General features: G+C 52.8%; 1 protein-coding gene across 1 annotated transcript in view; it reads left to right on the forward strand.

Moving 5' to 3' along the window:
- The window catches only part of MX2 (MX dynamin like GTPase 2), a 32,383-nt gene that overhangs the window by 5,691 nt on the left and 11,998 nt on the right, over nucleotides 1-14,694 (forward strand). The window contains exons 4-7 of the mRNA XM_079767216.1: nucleotides 719-859; nucleotides 5,617-5,771; nucleotides 7,414-7,552; nucleotides 10,640-10,838. Coding sequence (XP_079623342.1) covers nucleotides 719-859; nucleotides 5,617-5,771; nucleotides 7,414-7,552; nucleotides 10,640-10,838 — 634 coding nt within the window. The remainder of the gene's footprint in view (nucleotides 1-718; nucleotides 860-5,616; nucleotides 5,772-7,413; nucleotides 7,553-10,639; nucleotides 10,839-14,694) is intronic.

Below are 14,694 nucleotides of genomic sequence, written 5' to 3' on the forward strand. Positions count from 1 at the left end.
CTGGGCTGCCCCCCCCCCCGGCACAGCCCCCAACAGTAGTCTGCACGCCAGGCGCCTGGGGGCCAGGGGGTCCTCTGAGGTCCCCATTAGCCAGCACCTGATGCCTGAGAGTAAGAGTCTGGGACACACGCCGCTGCCCTGGGCTCAGCGTTCTGGGGAGAGGGGTGCCAGCGTGGGAGCCTGCGTGCCAGTGGCGGGCATGTGGCCCAGGGCAACCCCAGGCTGGGTGAGGAGATGGGCCTCCCTCAGGAGACAGGCTCACTCACCACCTGCAGACACGCTGGCCTCAGCCCGCAGGCTCAGGGCAGTCCCAGCCTTTGGCTCCAGCTGCGTCGGGGGGTCCGCCCTCACCACCAGGGACCTCGAAAACCAGCCCTGGACGCCCCTTGGACCCTCCTTCGGGGTGTCCAGCTCCCCCCCAAGCTCTCGCTGCCTTCTCCCGCATCCCGGGAGGATTGGGTGCCCCTCTCAGGTGGATCGCTGCTTCCATCTCCCTGCCCTGAGCTGCCACCTGGGCACACGCTGTCCAGAGGCCGGTGCCAGGGCCCGAGGTGTCTCTAGGGCCGGGTGGTGATGGGGGCCTGGATCGGGCCCTACACAGGGACAGACACTTCAGGCAAGGCCTCTGGGGACACCGACAGCTCCTGAGCGGTGGGAGGGAAGAGCGCCTGGACACTGCTTCTAAAGGAAACCGGGGTGTTGGGAACCTCTCGCTCAGGAATCGTAACCAGATGTCCGCTGGTGCTAAAGCTGAAGAAGCAGCTGGCAGGAGACGCCCTGTGGACGGGGAAGATCAGCTACCGGAGCACCGAGCTCCAGCTCCAGGACCCCTCCCAGGTGGAGAGGGAAATATACAAAGGTGAGGGGGCGGGGAGGGGGTGGGGGGGAGGGGCGCGGTTACGGTTGCTGCTGGGGCTGCTCCCCTCACTGTGCCGCCTCCTCCAGCTCCTCCTGGGCCTCAGGGATTCTTAAGCTCCTCAAGGCAGCGATCTCTCCTCCATCCCGGGAGCGCCCTCTCTTCCATCCTGGGAGCGCCCTCTCCTCCTCCCAGGGAGCATCCTCCCCTCCTCCCAGGGAGCGCCCTCTCCTCCCAGGGAGCACCCTCTCCTCCTCCCAGGGAGCACCCTCTTCTCCTCTCAGGGAACATCCTCTCTTCTTCCCATGCACTTCCTCCTGTTGGTGCCCCTGCCTCTCACACTGTCCCTTCCACCTACTTCCTATTCTTTCTTTGCTTCTCAGTTAACTCCCCCACCCTGGAAAGTGTCCCCACAGGACCCCACCCTACCCCCCAGCTGTCCTGGTCACCGCTGTCTTAGGTCACTGCTCTAAACTAACCCCAGCAGCCACTTGGTGGCCACGTCTCCATGCAGCTTCCCCAACACAGATCCCAGCCACCCGTCATTTCTGGAGGCACAGCCATCACTGGGCCTTTGAACACAGTTTACCAAAGCCCGCGATTTCTGTTAGGTAACGACGGAGCAATAAAAAGGCTCCTGAGCCCACTCCACACCCTGAGAGGGCCCCTGGCAGTCACTGCCGCCCACGACACCAGCCCTGCCGTCCCCCTGGTGGCTTCTCCCCTGCCTGCTCTCACTCCAGTGTCAGCCGGGCAGAAACGGTGACCCTGATGGTAATAAGAATCTCTGCAGGGACCACCTCAGTCCCAGGAGGACAGGCTCTGCGTATTAGCAAACGAAGAACTCGGCATCCGAGGGGGAGGCCCTCACAGGACATCCTGGGCTCAGCTCCCGAGAACCCCGCACCTGAGGTTCATCGGAGGGATCCTTTCCACATGGAGAGGTCCGGGCCCCAATTCTGGTGCTCGCCCCCAATACAGAAGCTGCTCGAGACCCTCCATTGGCAGGTTTCCTAGCTTGAAATTACACCAGCTCTGGGGCTGCCTGGCGCCCTCGCGTCCCGCAGTGCTCACTGACACTGTCCTGAGCTCTGTGGGTGCGCACACACACAGAGAGCTCGCGCTCGGTGCCCGCTGGGGAAAGGTGCTGGGTGAGGGCGTGTGAGAAGCAAGCTCTCGCGGCCGAGGCATCTGCAGAAGAGCCTCTGGACCGCCGTCTGCTGCTGGTGGGGTGTAAGTTGGTGCAGCCACTGTGAAGACTGGCAATATCTGCCCAGGCTGGAGGTGTGCACCCTGGACTCTCGCCCCGGGCACCCCCCAGCCAGACGGGCCCCGAGCGCCAGGTTCTAGGATGTCCGTGGCAGCTCACTGAGGACGCCCAGATCCCTCAGCAGTGGGCCTGACCCAAGCGCGGGGTCCCTCAGCTACAGGCACCGATATGGGCGACTCTCACCAACGTAATGTTGAGTGAAAACAGCCGGACGCGAGGGAGCACTTCGGATTCCATTTACCTGGTATAATCGGGCGGGGCCACGTGAAACTCTTGTTCTTGTGTCGAAAATGCCGTATTATCAGCAAATTCAGTTGCTCAACCACATATGAAGTTCGAACGTGGGCAAAAGGAGGGAATGCAGGTTGTGGCCAGGAGAGTAGTCACTCTTGGTGGGGGCTAAGGACTGGCCGGAGCAGGAGGGCCTTCGGAGGGCTGCCAGGTTCTGTCCTCCACCCAGGTGTTGGTCACGCCTGTGTGTTGGTCACGCCTGTGTGTTCTCCGGGTGTTGGTCACGCCTGTGTGTTCTCCGGGTGTTGGTCACGCCTGTGTGTTCTCCGGGTGTTGGTCACGCCTGTGTGTTCAGCCGGGATACCCACCAAGCCGCACACCTAGATAAGGAGTGATTCTCTGTACAGATGTTACACTTGATTATATCCTCCATGAAAGGATGACTAAAGCAGGAAGTGTTTCTGAAGGCGCAGCCCTGGTTTTTCGCACGCTCCTGGTTCTATCCCTGAGCCTTAGGGCCTAAGGGATCGGGCAATTAACTGGAGCTGTGGCCTCCCTGCTTCCCTGTTGCTCAGATCAGGGCCGTCCCCGATGCAGGTGAAATGTGTGATTGCCCACAGATTTCATTGCCCTGCTGCCCCAGAAAGGGGCCGGCGTTTCTCTCCTCATCTCCACCCCTGGAGAACCCCCTCAGTGCCCCTGGGGCGGCACTGTCCCAACTTACAGCATCAGTGCCCCTCGGAGGTCACAACCGCCCAGCCTTCCCGGGGGCCTTTACCTAAAACTTTGGAGTCCATCCAAAATGGACCTTCTCCCCGGGCCCAAGGCTGTTGCCAGGCAGAATTGGTCACAAAAGAATCGCCTGGTCCAGTGAGTTTCCTGTTGCCAGTGTGGACGCAGTGACCGCCAGGCGAGGCTGCTGGAGGGAGAAGGGTCTCCCAGGACTCACTTTCTGTCCCAGGGGGGATGCAAAGGCACATTCTGAGGGGGGAAGGAAGGTGGAGGGTGGAGGTCCCAGGTACCCTCCAGGAGAAGGTGAGGAACTGTAGCATCCCCTGAGGCCTTCATGCTTCCCCTGAGCTGGTGACCAATGACCTCTGTGTCCTTGGCACAGGAATTCTACGTGCCTTCCCCTCACCTAGACCACCCTAGGCTTTGACTCATTTCAAGAAGCTTACAGGTCTGCTGATATCCTGGCTTCTCAGTGTGGTTCCTGGTCTGCAGCAGCGCCACCACCTGGGGGTATTGGGAACTGCAGAATCTCAGGCCACAGCCCAGACCTGCTGAGTCATCTGGGTGCTAACCAGACCCCTGACGGGTCACGTGCACTTACATTTTGAGAAACCCTGACCAGAGCAGGACCAGCTACATGTTTAAAAGGATCAGTGTAAAATAATCATAAATCACTGTGTATTATGCATGCATAGTTTGGGGTGTATGTTAAGTATATAATAAGTTGTATATAGTTCTCAAAAAGAGATCTTTTAAGTGTTCTATAGAGATTATATAGGAAATAATCCATTTTCAGATAGGATATAAGAAATTATTTTTCCTCCCTTCTACTTCCCAGGAATAGTTCCTTCTTTTCCTCCTCCCTTACCACAACACCTCTTACCCCCAAGGGACAGCACCATAGGGTAGCTGCAAAGTGGTCTATGACCAAAGATAAACAACACGTACGTTATTGATGTGCCGCATTTGCTTACATGATCTTGTTTAGCTAAGGGGCCCTGCCCCCGGGGGCTTCTCTGCGGTCCCTGCAGTGGAGCCTGGGTGGCTAGCAGTTGAGGATCCCCCTTCTCGGGGGTCTGCTTAGCTCCAGACTGACCACAGGCCTTCAGGTTAGCCCTGGTTTCCAATGGACAGAAGGAGGCAGAGGGGCTTTGTGTTAGGTGTCCTGGAGTGGAGGGGTATGTGTCTACCCTGCCATGAACACACCGAGCAGTGGAATTTCATTGTGGTATTTTGTCACATGTTTATGTGTTAGTGTGTATGTGTTAGTGTGTGCATTTACACGTGTTAGTGTATGTTTGTGTATATGTATGTGTGTGTTAAAGAGTCAGATAGATATAAAGAGACAGAAGACACTGTAATATTGCCCTGGAACACACACACTTATATTTGTACTAGAGGCCTGGTGCACAAAATTCGTGCGGGGGGGAAGGGGCCTCAGCCCAGCCTGCATCCTCTCCAATTCAGGATCCCTCTCACAATCCGGGACCACTGGCTCCTAACCACTCACCTGCCTGATTGCCTGATCACCCCTAACTGCTCTCCCCTGCTGGCCTGATCACTCCTAACCACCTCTGCCTCGGCCACCGCCACCGTGGCTTTGTCCGGAAGGATGTCCAGAAGACATCTGGTCTAATTAGCATATTACCCTTTTATTAGTATAGATTTGTATTATATATACATATTTTTCTGGTTATAGAAGTAATACATACCTCTATTAGTTCTCTATTACCACATAACAAATTACTCCAAAATTTAGCAGATTAACACACAAACAGATATTCTCTCACACAGTGTGTGAGGGTCGGGAATTGGACACATCAATGGGTAGTTCTGACTCAGGGTTTTCAGTGAGGCCGAAGCCAGATGTTGGCTAGGGCTGAATTATATCTGAAGACTCGACTGGGGTTGGTGAACTCTCCCCCACATGGCCATTAACAGGAGGCCACACTTTCTTGCTGGCTGCTGGCAAAGGTGCTAGGTCCCACCCTGCTGTGGACCTCTCCATTGCTGCTCTCCATGGTGGCCTTATGATGGGGCCGCTAGCCTTCCCCAGAGTGAACCATCCAAGAGAAAGTAGGAGCAAGCCATGATGCCTTTAATGACCTCTTCGCACTGTCGCTTCGACCTTCTCTATTCTCAAGATATAAGTCCCTCTGTGTGACCCCACTCAAGGCTCCATCTTTCGGTGAGAGGGATGTTGAAGGATTTGTGGATATAACCATCACCACACCCAGTGAATACCCAATGAAAAATATTTAAAAACATAAAGAGAACAGAACCCACCCACAATTCCAATGGGAATAAATCGGATGTTTTCCTCTAGGATTCCTGGGAGTGTATGTACATGCTACCCCTGAATACTGGTACACGGACGGCCACCTCCTTGGCCTCGGATCACTGCAGGATTCTGTGACTCTGAAGCTCCTATACTCTGAACACCAACCGTCGCCTTCAAGAACAACTGCTTTCCCTCAGGTGGGTCGTTAATTTGAACTCTGGGTTTCTCTTTTCTTGGCCTCCATAGCCCAGAACATCATCGCCGGGAATGGAGTTGGCATCAGCCACGAGCTCATCAGTCTGGAGATCACCTCCCCCGAGGTTCCGGATCTGACCCTCATTGATCTTCCCGGCATCGCCAGGGTGGCCGTGGGAAATCAGCCCCAGGATATCGGACTGCAGGTGAGCCTTTCTGGAACTTGGGACTGGGCCAAGCTGAAGTTGGGGGGACTTTGGGGCCTCTGCCGGTCACCCCAAGGGCTGTGGTGTGCCTCCCCAGCCCTCACTCTGAGTGACTGGGGAGGAGACTGGAATAAGACCTCCTGGGCCTGGGGCTTACACTGAGGATCTGACTAGAGCCTGGCAGGTCATAGAAACAAGAGAAATTGAATTGGTGGGACTGGGGGTGCATGGGACAGCTCCCATCCTGCCTAAAATAAAGAATGTGGGCCCAGTGTTACCAGCTGTCTTGAGATAGTCAACAGACGCCAGAAATTCGGATTTTCACATGAAATCTGCCAATTTTAGCAACAATTAAAAAGAATAACTCTACGTAAACTAATCAGAACATGGTCTGTGATCTCTGGTCAGGAGCAAGAAGGCAGCGCAGTGGGAGGGATGACAGCCAAGGACAGCAATGACCAGTACAAACCAAGAGCCGCTGAGCCTGTTGCTTCTTTCCCAAAGACCTTCCCACTTAAGGCTGCCTGAGCGCACAGTCTTACTGGGATGCTTGAGGCACGCTTGATCTTTGGGCAAGGCCTGTACCCAAGCTAGCTCTGTCAAGCTTTGCTAACCCAGCTCACATGGAAGCCGAGGAGATAGGATGGTCTCAGGTGCAAGGGTAGGGTCCAGGGTATGGTGGGATAGAGTTTGTGAGGGGGAGAAGATGAGACCTTTCTATCCTAGGAACTAGGGTCACTTGCCTGCCCTTTTCCCCTTTTATGGGGGATACTGCCAGTGTAGGGAACCCAACCATAGCCAAACTCGGGGTGTGGCAGGCATCTCCTGAGGGGGGTCTCTGCTAGCTCTGCTGCTCTGGAAAAAATCTTGGGGAGTGAAATGTTGGTTTCTTCCTCAACATCCAAATCACCGTGCTCTGTCTCTAGGAGCAGTGTAATTCGCTCATTTTCCTTACTGAGTTAGTGACTAATTCCACACTTCTCACCCGCCAGGAGGGTGCTGGTTCATCCATCCAATGGGTGGACTTTCCTAGTACCTCTGGGCTTCTGGGGAAGGTACAACACATAAAAAATCATGCTGATCTATATATGTAAAAGCCAAGTGACCAGAATGATGGAACAACCAGAACGACCTGTCACTATGATGTGCACTGCGGTGGCCAACTGGCCCGATTGCGCCCCCCCCAACCCTATCCAGGGTGGGGCCAGCCGGACAACTGCCTGTGTCCCCCTCCCCATTGCTGGCCCGGCCCTGATCGGCCCGCTTTGGGATGAGGTGGCCAGACCCCACCTGTGCACGAATTTGTACACCAGGCCTCTGGTTGAGTGATAATAATCTCAGAAGGCTTCCAGGAGAGATCTGGAGAGGAAGGAGAGGTTTCCTCCGGCCATAAGAATTGAGTCTTCAGGAGAGAAGCTACACCAGTGATGGGCTCTGAGAAATAAGTAGAAAATCAACAGAAACTCTGTAAGGGCCGGTGGGGTGGGCATTCCAAAGGAAGGGGACAGGCCAACGAGGGCTTGGAAGTGTGAAAACTGGGTCACACGCTGGGACGACTGGTTTTTAAAATGATGGGGGGGTCTCACTGTGCTGCTGACTCATCAGAGACCTGCTCTTCCTTTGTGTGATCCTGTGGCATCAGATCAAGGCACTCATCAAGAAGTACATCCAGAGGCAGCAGACCATCAACTTGGTGGTGGTCCCCTGTAACGTGGACATCGCCACCACAGAGGCGCTGAGCATGGCTCACGAGGTGGACCCCGATGGAGACAGGACCATAGGTAAGAAGGGAGAATCAGGCTTCCAGGAGATGGGAAGGGAGGGAAGACCCTCACACACATGGAAGGCCCTGGAGTTAGGTCCACTGTGAGAGACGCCCACATCCTGCGCTAGATCCAAGCGCTGCTCCAGCCCAAGCTCCATGGGCGCAGGGTCCATCCGTGCTGGTCATCTTACTCACAGTCAGGGTTAGATGAGCCGCCAAGATGCACTTCTTTTTATTTTTTAAATATATTTTATTGATTTTTTACAGAGAGGAAGGGAGAGAGATAGTTAGAAACATCGATCAGCAGCCTCCTGCACACCTCCTACTGGGGGTGTGCCCGCAACCAAGGTACGTGCCCTTGACCAGAATCGAACCTGGGACCCTTGAGTCTGCAGGCCGACGCTCTATCCACTGAGCCAAACCAGTTAGGGCAAGATGCGTTTCTTCACCCTCCTCATCGCTCCATTGCATTCAGGAGCCATTCGGGATGGGGACAAGACCTGCTTTATCTGCTCTTCCCACGATGGCCCAGAAAGGAGAAAGTGACTGGCCCATCAGTTCTGCCATAACACAGTGAAGGTCTGGGACCCCTGGGTACAGGGAAAAGACCGTCACAGACCCCAGCGAACACACTTCCAGGCTAATGTTGGAGCGTAAGCATCTGCAGGATTTAAATTCAAGCAGAACGCTTTGTGGGAAACTGTGTTATCTTCAATGTCCTTTGTAAAATGTCACCCTACACGGCATATAAGGACTTGGTTTAAGAGCACAGACTGCATGGGTTTGGGTCCTCATTTACTGGCTCCATACCCTTGGGCAGTGCATTTAACCTCTCCTCGCCTCACTTCCTCCTCTGTAAATGGTGCTAACGGTCACAACCTCCTACAAGGGTTGTTGGGAGGGTTACATGAAGAATTACTGGGTGCCCAGTTTCTCCCTGGGTTCCCTTTTCCTTCACTGGCCAGCTGCAGGTCACATTCCTAGTCACAGTGGCTGGTTGCCTCTTCAGCTCTCTGACCTCTAAATATGGAAACCAGAACTTGGTTCTGAGCTCTCCCTCTATCAGCACACTCTCTTGAAGTGACCTTACCTGTCCATGCTTTTAAATTCGTTCTACATGCCATTGACTCCCAAATCTATATCTGTAACGCTTACCTTCCCCTAGACTTGATGTCTCCACTTGAATGTCCATTAAATTGTCTCCAAGGTACTGTGGCCAAAGCACTAATCTTGATACTATTCTCCCACACCCCAATTCTCTTCCTCCCCAAGGCTTCCCCACCTCTTCACGGCCCCACATCCACCTGCCCAGGTCTAAAGCCACATCGAAGAGTCACTCTTGATTCCTCCTCCTCCTTGCTTCTGTGTCTAATTCATCTGAAGTCCCGGCAACCCTGCTTCCAGAACTAGTACCAAGTCTGTCTGCCCCTCTCCATCCCCACAGTCACTACCTAGACCCAGCCTCCATCGTCGCCTGCCTGGGCTACGCAAACATGTTCTGGTCTCCTGGCATTCACCTTGCCCACAACAATCCACCCTCCCCTGGCCTTAGACCTGCAAATCAGGCCATGCCCCTCCTCTGCTTTTACTCTCCAATGCTTCGGTCTCACATGTTCAAACCCAGACCGCTTTGCCGGGACCACAATGCCATCTGGGACCTGGCTTCTGCATGCCTCTGGGACCACGGCTCCCATCACTCCCCACCTTGTCCACTACTGTCCAGTGCAGCTGAGCCATCCAGCTCCCTCTCCACCCACAGGGCTGGCTCCTTCCTCTCATTCCGGTCACAGCCCAAACGTTGCCTGCTCAGAGGCCCTCGTTGTCCAGCCAGCCTAAACGTGTACAGCCACCCCGCCTGTAGTCATTTCTTTGCCTTTCTTTTTATTCTCGGCATGGCATTTATCAATATTAGATATTTTTGTTTCTTTCTTATATATTACTAGGACAATTTATCTGGCTTTTCCCCACTAGAAGGAGGAAGGATATTCATAAAATCAGGAACTATGCAGTCTTACTCATTCCACCTGCAGCAGTGTGCTTAATAAGCATTTGTTAATTTAATGTGTATGTGGAATGCATTCAGGAATAAACACGAAGAGAAAAAAATGAAAGCATCTAAAAATTGCTGAGAGTGCCGAAACCGGTTTGGCTCAGTGGATAGAGCGTCGGCCTGCAGACTGAGGGGTCCCAGGTTCGATTCCGGTCAAGGGCATGTACACTGGTTGCGGGCACATCCCCAGTGGGGGGTGTGCAGGAGGCAGCTGATGGATGTTTCTCTCTCATCGATGTTTCTAGCTCTCTATCCCTCTCCCTTCCTCTCTGTAAAAAATCAATAAAAAATACATTTTTTAAAAAATTGCTGAGAGTGCCCTTCTCTGTGGCCCGACAGTTGGGTCATTAAATGATGCTTCTGAGCTGATTCTGTGGCTGGAGGCATGTGTTTCAAACGGAGGCGCCGTAGAAGGCCCTGTCTCCCCTGCCGGGGGGGATTCTAATGGCAAGCTTCCGTTTTCATGATCTTATTCCCTTTTCTCTGAATAGAGGACAGTGACCCAGGCTTCCCTGAAGTTGTGCTGGTTCCGGGAAAGGGCATTCCCGGCTGCCATCTCCCCTCCCAGGGGGAGGCCCTCTCCCTCACCCATGGAAGGTGCAGACGCAGATTCAGACATGCCTTGGCTGTTAGTCACCCGAAGGTCTGCTCACACAAACCTTGTAGTGAGTCTAAGGATGCGCTCTGACATAACACCTTCTGGTAATGGAACAGACAGAGAAATGAAGCTGCTTAAGCGCCAGGGAAGCTTCTTAGGAACGTGGTGATGGAGCCGCTCACCGGTGACGGCGCTGCTGCCCAGTGCTGGCAACAGCAGGCACCCAGCGAACATGTGTTAAGCCAATGGCGCAAGGCAGTTGGTGAACTGAGGGAGTGGGGGGAGCAAGTCTGAGGGGGGCCGCTGAAATGAATGAATGACTGGCAGGCATTGGGCAAGCAAGGCTGCAGAAAGCTCTGTTGGTCCTGGCCAAGAAAGGACCCCATAGCCCCGCAGGGGTCAAGTGTATTTGAGAAGAGAACGGACCTTCCATGCCCTTCTTTGTCATCTCGCAGGGATCCTGACCAAACCGGACCTGGTGGACAAGGGTGCCGAAAAAAATGTGGTGAACGTGGCGCAGAACCTCACGTACCGCCTCAAGAAGGGCTACATGATAGTCAAGTGCCGGGGCCAGCAGGAGATCACCAACAAGCTGAGCCTGGCGGAGGCCACCAAGAAAGAAATGATGTTCTTCCAGACGCATCCGTATTTCAGGTGAGCGCCTGCAGGACCCTGGAGCTGGACTCCATGGGAGCCGCTCCCGCCCCCGCCCCCACCAGGACGGGCCAGCATGATAACCAAATTGCATGTAAAATTATACAGTGTAGCGGAACCTAAACTTGACTTTATTTTTAGTGTTAAATTCGTTGGCTTATTGACACAAATCATTTTGTCGTGGGCTCTAATGATGGTGCTGATTAAAGATTGTAATTTGGTGTTCCACGGGGCATAGGGCGCTTGGGTTTTCCAAAGCTTGGCCTTCTCATGTGCATCCCATCAAATCTTAGGAGGTGCACGTCGCAAGTGAGGGTCTTCCCACTTCTATAGTCAAGGATGATGAGGTCAAAGCAATGGTGAAGGAAACAGGACCGGAAACAGATCTCCGAGCCTCCAGAAACCCATGCTGACCATCGTAAATGCTGCACCTTAAAACTTGCTTTGGGGCTCCCTCCACTGCGTTAGAGCCTGCAAAGGAGCTGGGTTTTGTGAGGTCTGATCACATAATTGAATGGATACCCCCTCCCCTGGGAGTGGACCTTTAGGCCACTGCACAATGGACATTCTCTTTCGCTTAGACCACATTCCACGTGCTAAGACCACATCCCACGTGCTAAGACCACATCCCATGTGCTAAGACCACGTTCCACATGCTAAGACCACATCCCACGTGCTAAGACCATTATCTCTCCCCTCCGGACCTTCCCAGGATGCAGACCGCTCAGAGAGTTCTCGGCCCAGAAAAAGCCTGCCACGGTCCTTTAAACCTCTGACTCTCCATCCCTGGGGGCTGGCGCCATTTTGGGGCTCAGCCCACCTGGTTTTCCAGGTGACCTAATGAATTCATAATTCTGCACCTCTTTTGGCCTCGTGCCTTCCTCCTTCGGCGACCCTAACAGTTTTATTAAATATACATGACCCTGCACGACGCTGGGGCTTTGCCCACTGGACTGGGCCCTTAGCCCTTCCATGCTGTGCAGGACCTTGATGGTCCCGAGCGGGTGGGAGCAGCACAGCGAGCCCCAGCGCCACGCCTGCTCCAAGGAGAGATGCGGGCACAGACCAGGTTGCTACTCGCCACGTGCCCTTGGGCAGCGGCTCCGCCTTTCTCCGCAGCTCAGGGTGCGCCACACAACTGCCCCACAGGAGCGTGTTCTGGGTAAATGATAGGACCCACGCCAAGGTGCCGGCTCCTTCTTTCTTCCCCTCTGCGCCACCTTGGAGGGGAGAAACAGACCGTCTTGTTGTTGTTGTTTGTTTGTTTGTTTTTAAATAGATTTTTATTGATTTCAGGGAGTAAGGGAGAGAGAGAGAGAAAAACATCAATGATGAGAGAGAATCATTGATCAGCTTCCTCCTGCACACCCCACCTTGGGGATTGAGCCCCCAACCCAGGCATGTGCCCTGACTGGGAATCGAACCTTAAACTCCCGGTTTATAGGCTGAGGCTCAACCACTGAGCCACGCCAGAATCAGATCGTTTTCGATAGCGTTGGTGGCTGCAAGGAGAGGGAACTGCTCGCTGGGCGGGGAGAAGATTCTGTGATGATCCCGCGCCCGGTTCTCAGTCCTGAGCAGCAAAGCCTCCTGGTTGTGTCCTGCTCCAGGGTTTCTGAATCTGGGGTGGCGCAAGTTTCCAGTTGAGGCTGATAGTGCTGGGCCAGGGGCCACACTTGGCAAACCACGGCTCACGGGTTTGGGGAAAGTGAGGTCAACTGCGGGCCCCAGGTTGTTCTGCGGTCTCTGGAACTCACTCACCTGCATCCCAGAAATTGGATGTCCATTATCAGCTCCCCAGTTCCCCGTCCCCTAACCCTGGCGCCCACCATCCCACTCTCAGGTGGTGTGAGTTTGGCTGTTTTTGATTTCTTACGTAGGTGGAACCAGGCAGTGTGTGTCCTTCTGTGACTGGCTTCTGTCATCTTAGCATAATGTCCTCGAAGTTCATTCTTGTGGTCACACGTGACAGAATATCCTCCTTTTTAAAGGCTGGCTCAGATCCCATCGCATTGTTAAAACAAACATGAACGGGGGCCAGACTTGGAAGTCCCCTGAGCAGACATCAGCGGATCAGTCACCCAGGCAATGCCTAACTCCGCTGATTTCACAAGACAAGCGAGTGCCCACACGCGTGCTCTTCTTGCTTCTGAAAATCATAAACGAAACTTAAGTTGTTCCCCCAAATTGACATGAGGCAACCTCTAACCGATTTCCTTAGCTTTAAGGAAACTCTAGTCTGAGAGCCGATCACCACGCGGAAGGAGCGGCCACTGCTTCCCCACTCCACGCTGCTTTGAGACGCGCCCCTGAGCCTCACTCCGTGTTTGGGTCCGAGCGCTCCTGGATGGCAAGCTGCCTCTTTGCTGTGTGCACAGTACGCTTTCACCGGTCACTGCTCAGCGAGCTGCCGGTTGTGCTTTTGTTTTCTTTCTGAACGTCTGGCAGCGTGTACATACCGCATTTTCTTCCCCACTCGTCTGCCATGGACGTATCGGTTATTCCCACATCCTGGCTATTGTGACTGGTGCTGCTGTGAGCAGAGGAAGGCTACCATCCCTTTGAGATGTTGATTTTAATGCTTTTGGATAAATGTGTATAAGTGGGAGTGCTGGATCATATGGTGGTTCTATTTTTAATTTCTTTTTAAAAAATATATATTTTATTGATTTTTTTACAGAGAGGAAGGGAGAGGGATAGAGAGTTATAAACATCGATTAGAGAGAAACATCGATCAGCTGCCTCCTGCACACCCCCTATTGGGGATGTGCCCGCAACCAAGGTACATGCCCTTGTCCGGAATCGAACCTGGGACTCTTCAGTCCGCAGGCCGATGCTCTATCCACTGAGCCAAACCGGTTAGGGCTATTTTTAATTTCTTGAGAAGCTTCCATACTGCTTTTCCTAGTGGCTGCACCATTTTGCATTCACACCAACATTGTACAAGGCTTTCAGTTGCTCCACATCCTGGCCATCACCTGCCTTGGTTTTTTATTGTGTGTTTTTTTTTAATATAAATATAATATGCATCCTAACAGATTGAGGTCCCATTGTGGTTTTGACTTGCATTTTCCTGATGATTAGTGATGTTGAGCATCTTTTCCATATACCTGTTGACCATTTACATGTCCTCTTGGAAGAAATCGCTATCCAACTCTTTAGCCCATTTTTCACTTGGGTTACTAGGTTTGTGTGTGTGTGTGTGTGGGGGGGGTGCCATTGATTATAGGAGTTACTGACATTTTTAAAAAATTAACCCCTTATCAGATATATTGTTTGCAAAGATTTTCTCCCATTTTGTAGGTTCTCTGTTGATTGTTTCTTTGCTCTGTGGAAGGTTTTCAGTTTGATGTAGTCCCACTTTTAGTCTATTTTTGCTTTTCTTCTCAGTGCTTTTGGTGAAATCATTTTCCCCTGTGGTTTTTTTTCTTTTTTAAAAATTATTTTTATTGATTTCAGAGAAGAAGATAGAGGAAGAGAGAGAGATAGAAACATCAATAATGAGAGAGACTCATAGATCAGCTGCCTCCTGCATGCCACCCACTGGGGAATCAAGCCCACAACCCAGGCATGTGCCCTGACCGGGAATCGAACTGTGACCTCCTGGTTCATAGATGGATGCTTAACCACTGAGCCACACCGGCTGGGCTCCCCTGTGTTTTTTGTGGGGTTTTGTTCTAGGAGCTTTACATTTCATGTTTTATGTTTAAGCCTTCAGTACATTTTCAGTTGACTTTTGTGTATGGTATGAGATAAGGATCCAATTTCATTTTTCTGCATGCAGACATATAGATTTCCTGATATCCTATGTTGAAGGGATTATTATCCTTTCTACATTGTGCATCTTGGCACCGTT

This window comes from Cnephaeus nilssonii, assembly GCF_951640355.1.
Source record: "Cnephaeus nilssonii genome assembly, chromosome: 3".
Lineage (NCBI taxonomy): Eukaryota > Metazoa > Chordata > Mammalia > Chiroptera > Vespertilionidae > Cnephaeus > Cnephaeus nilssonii.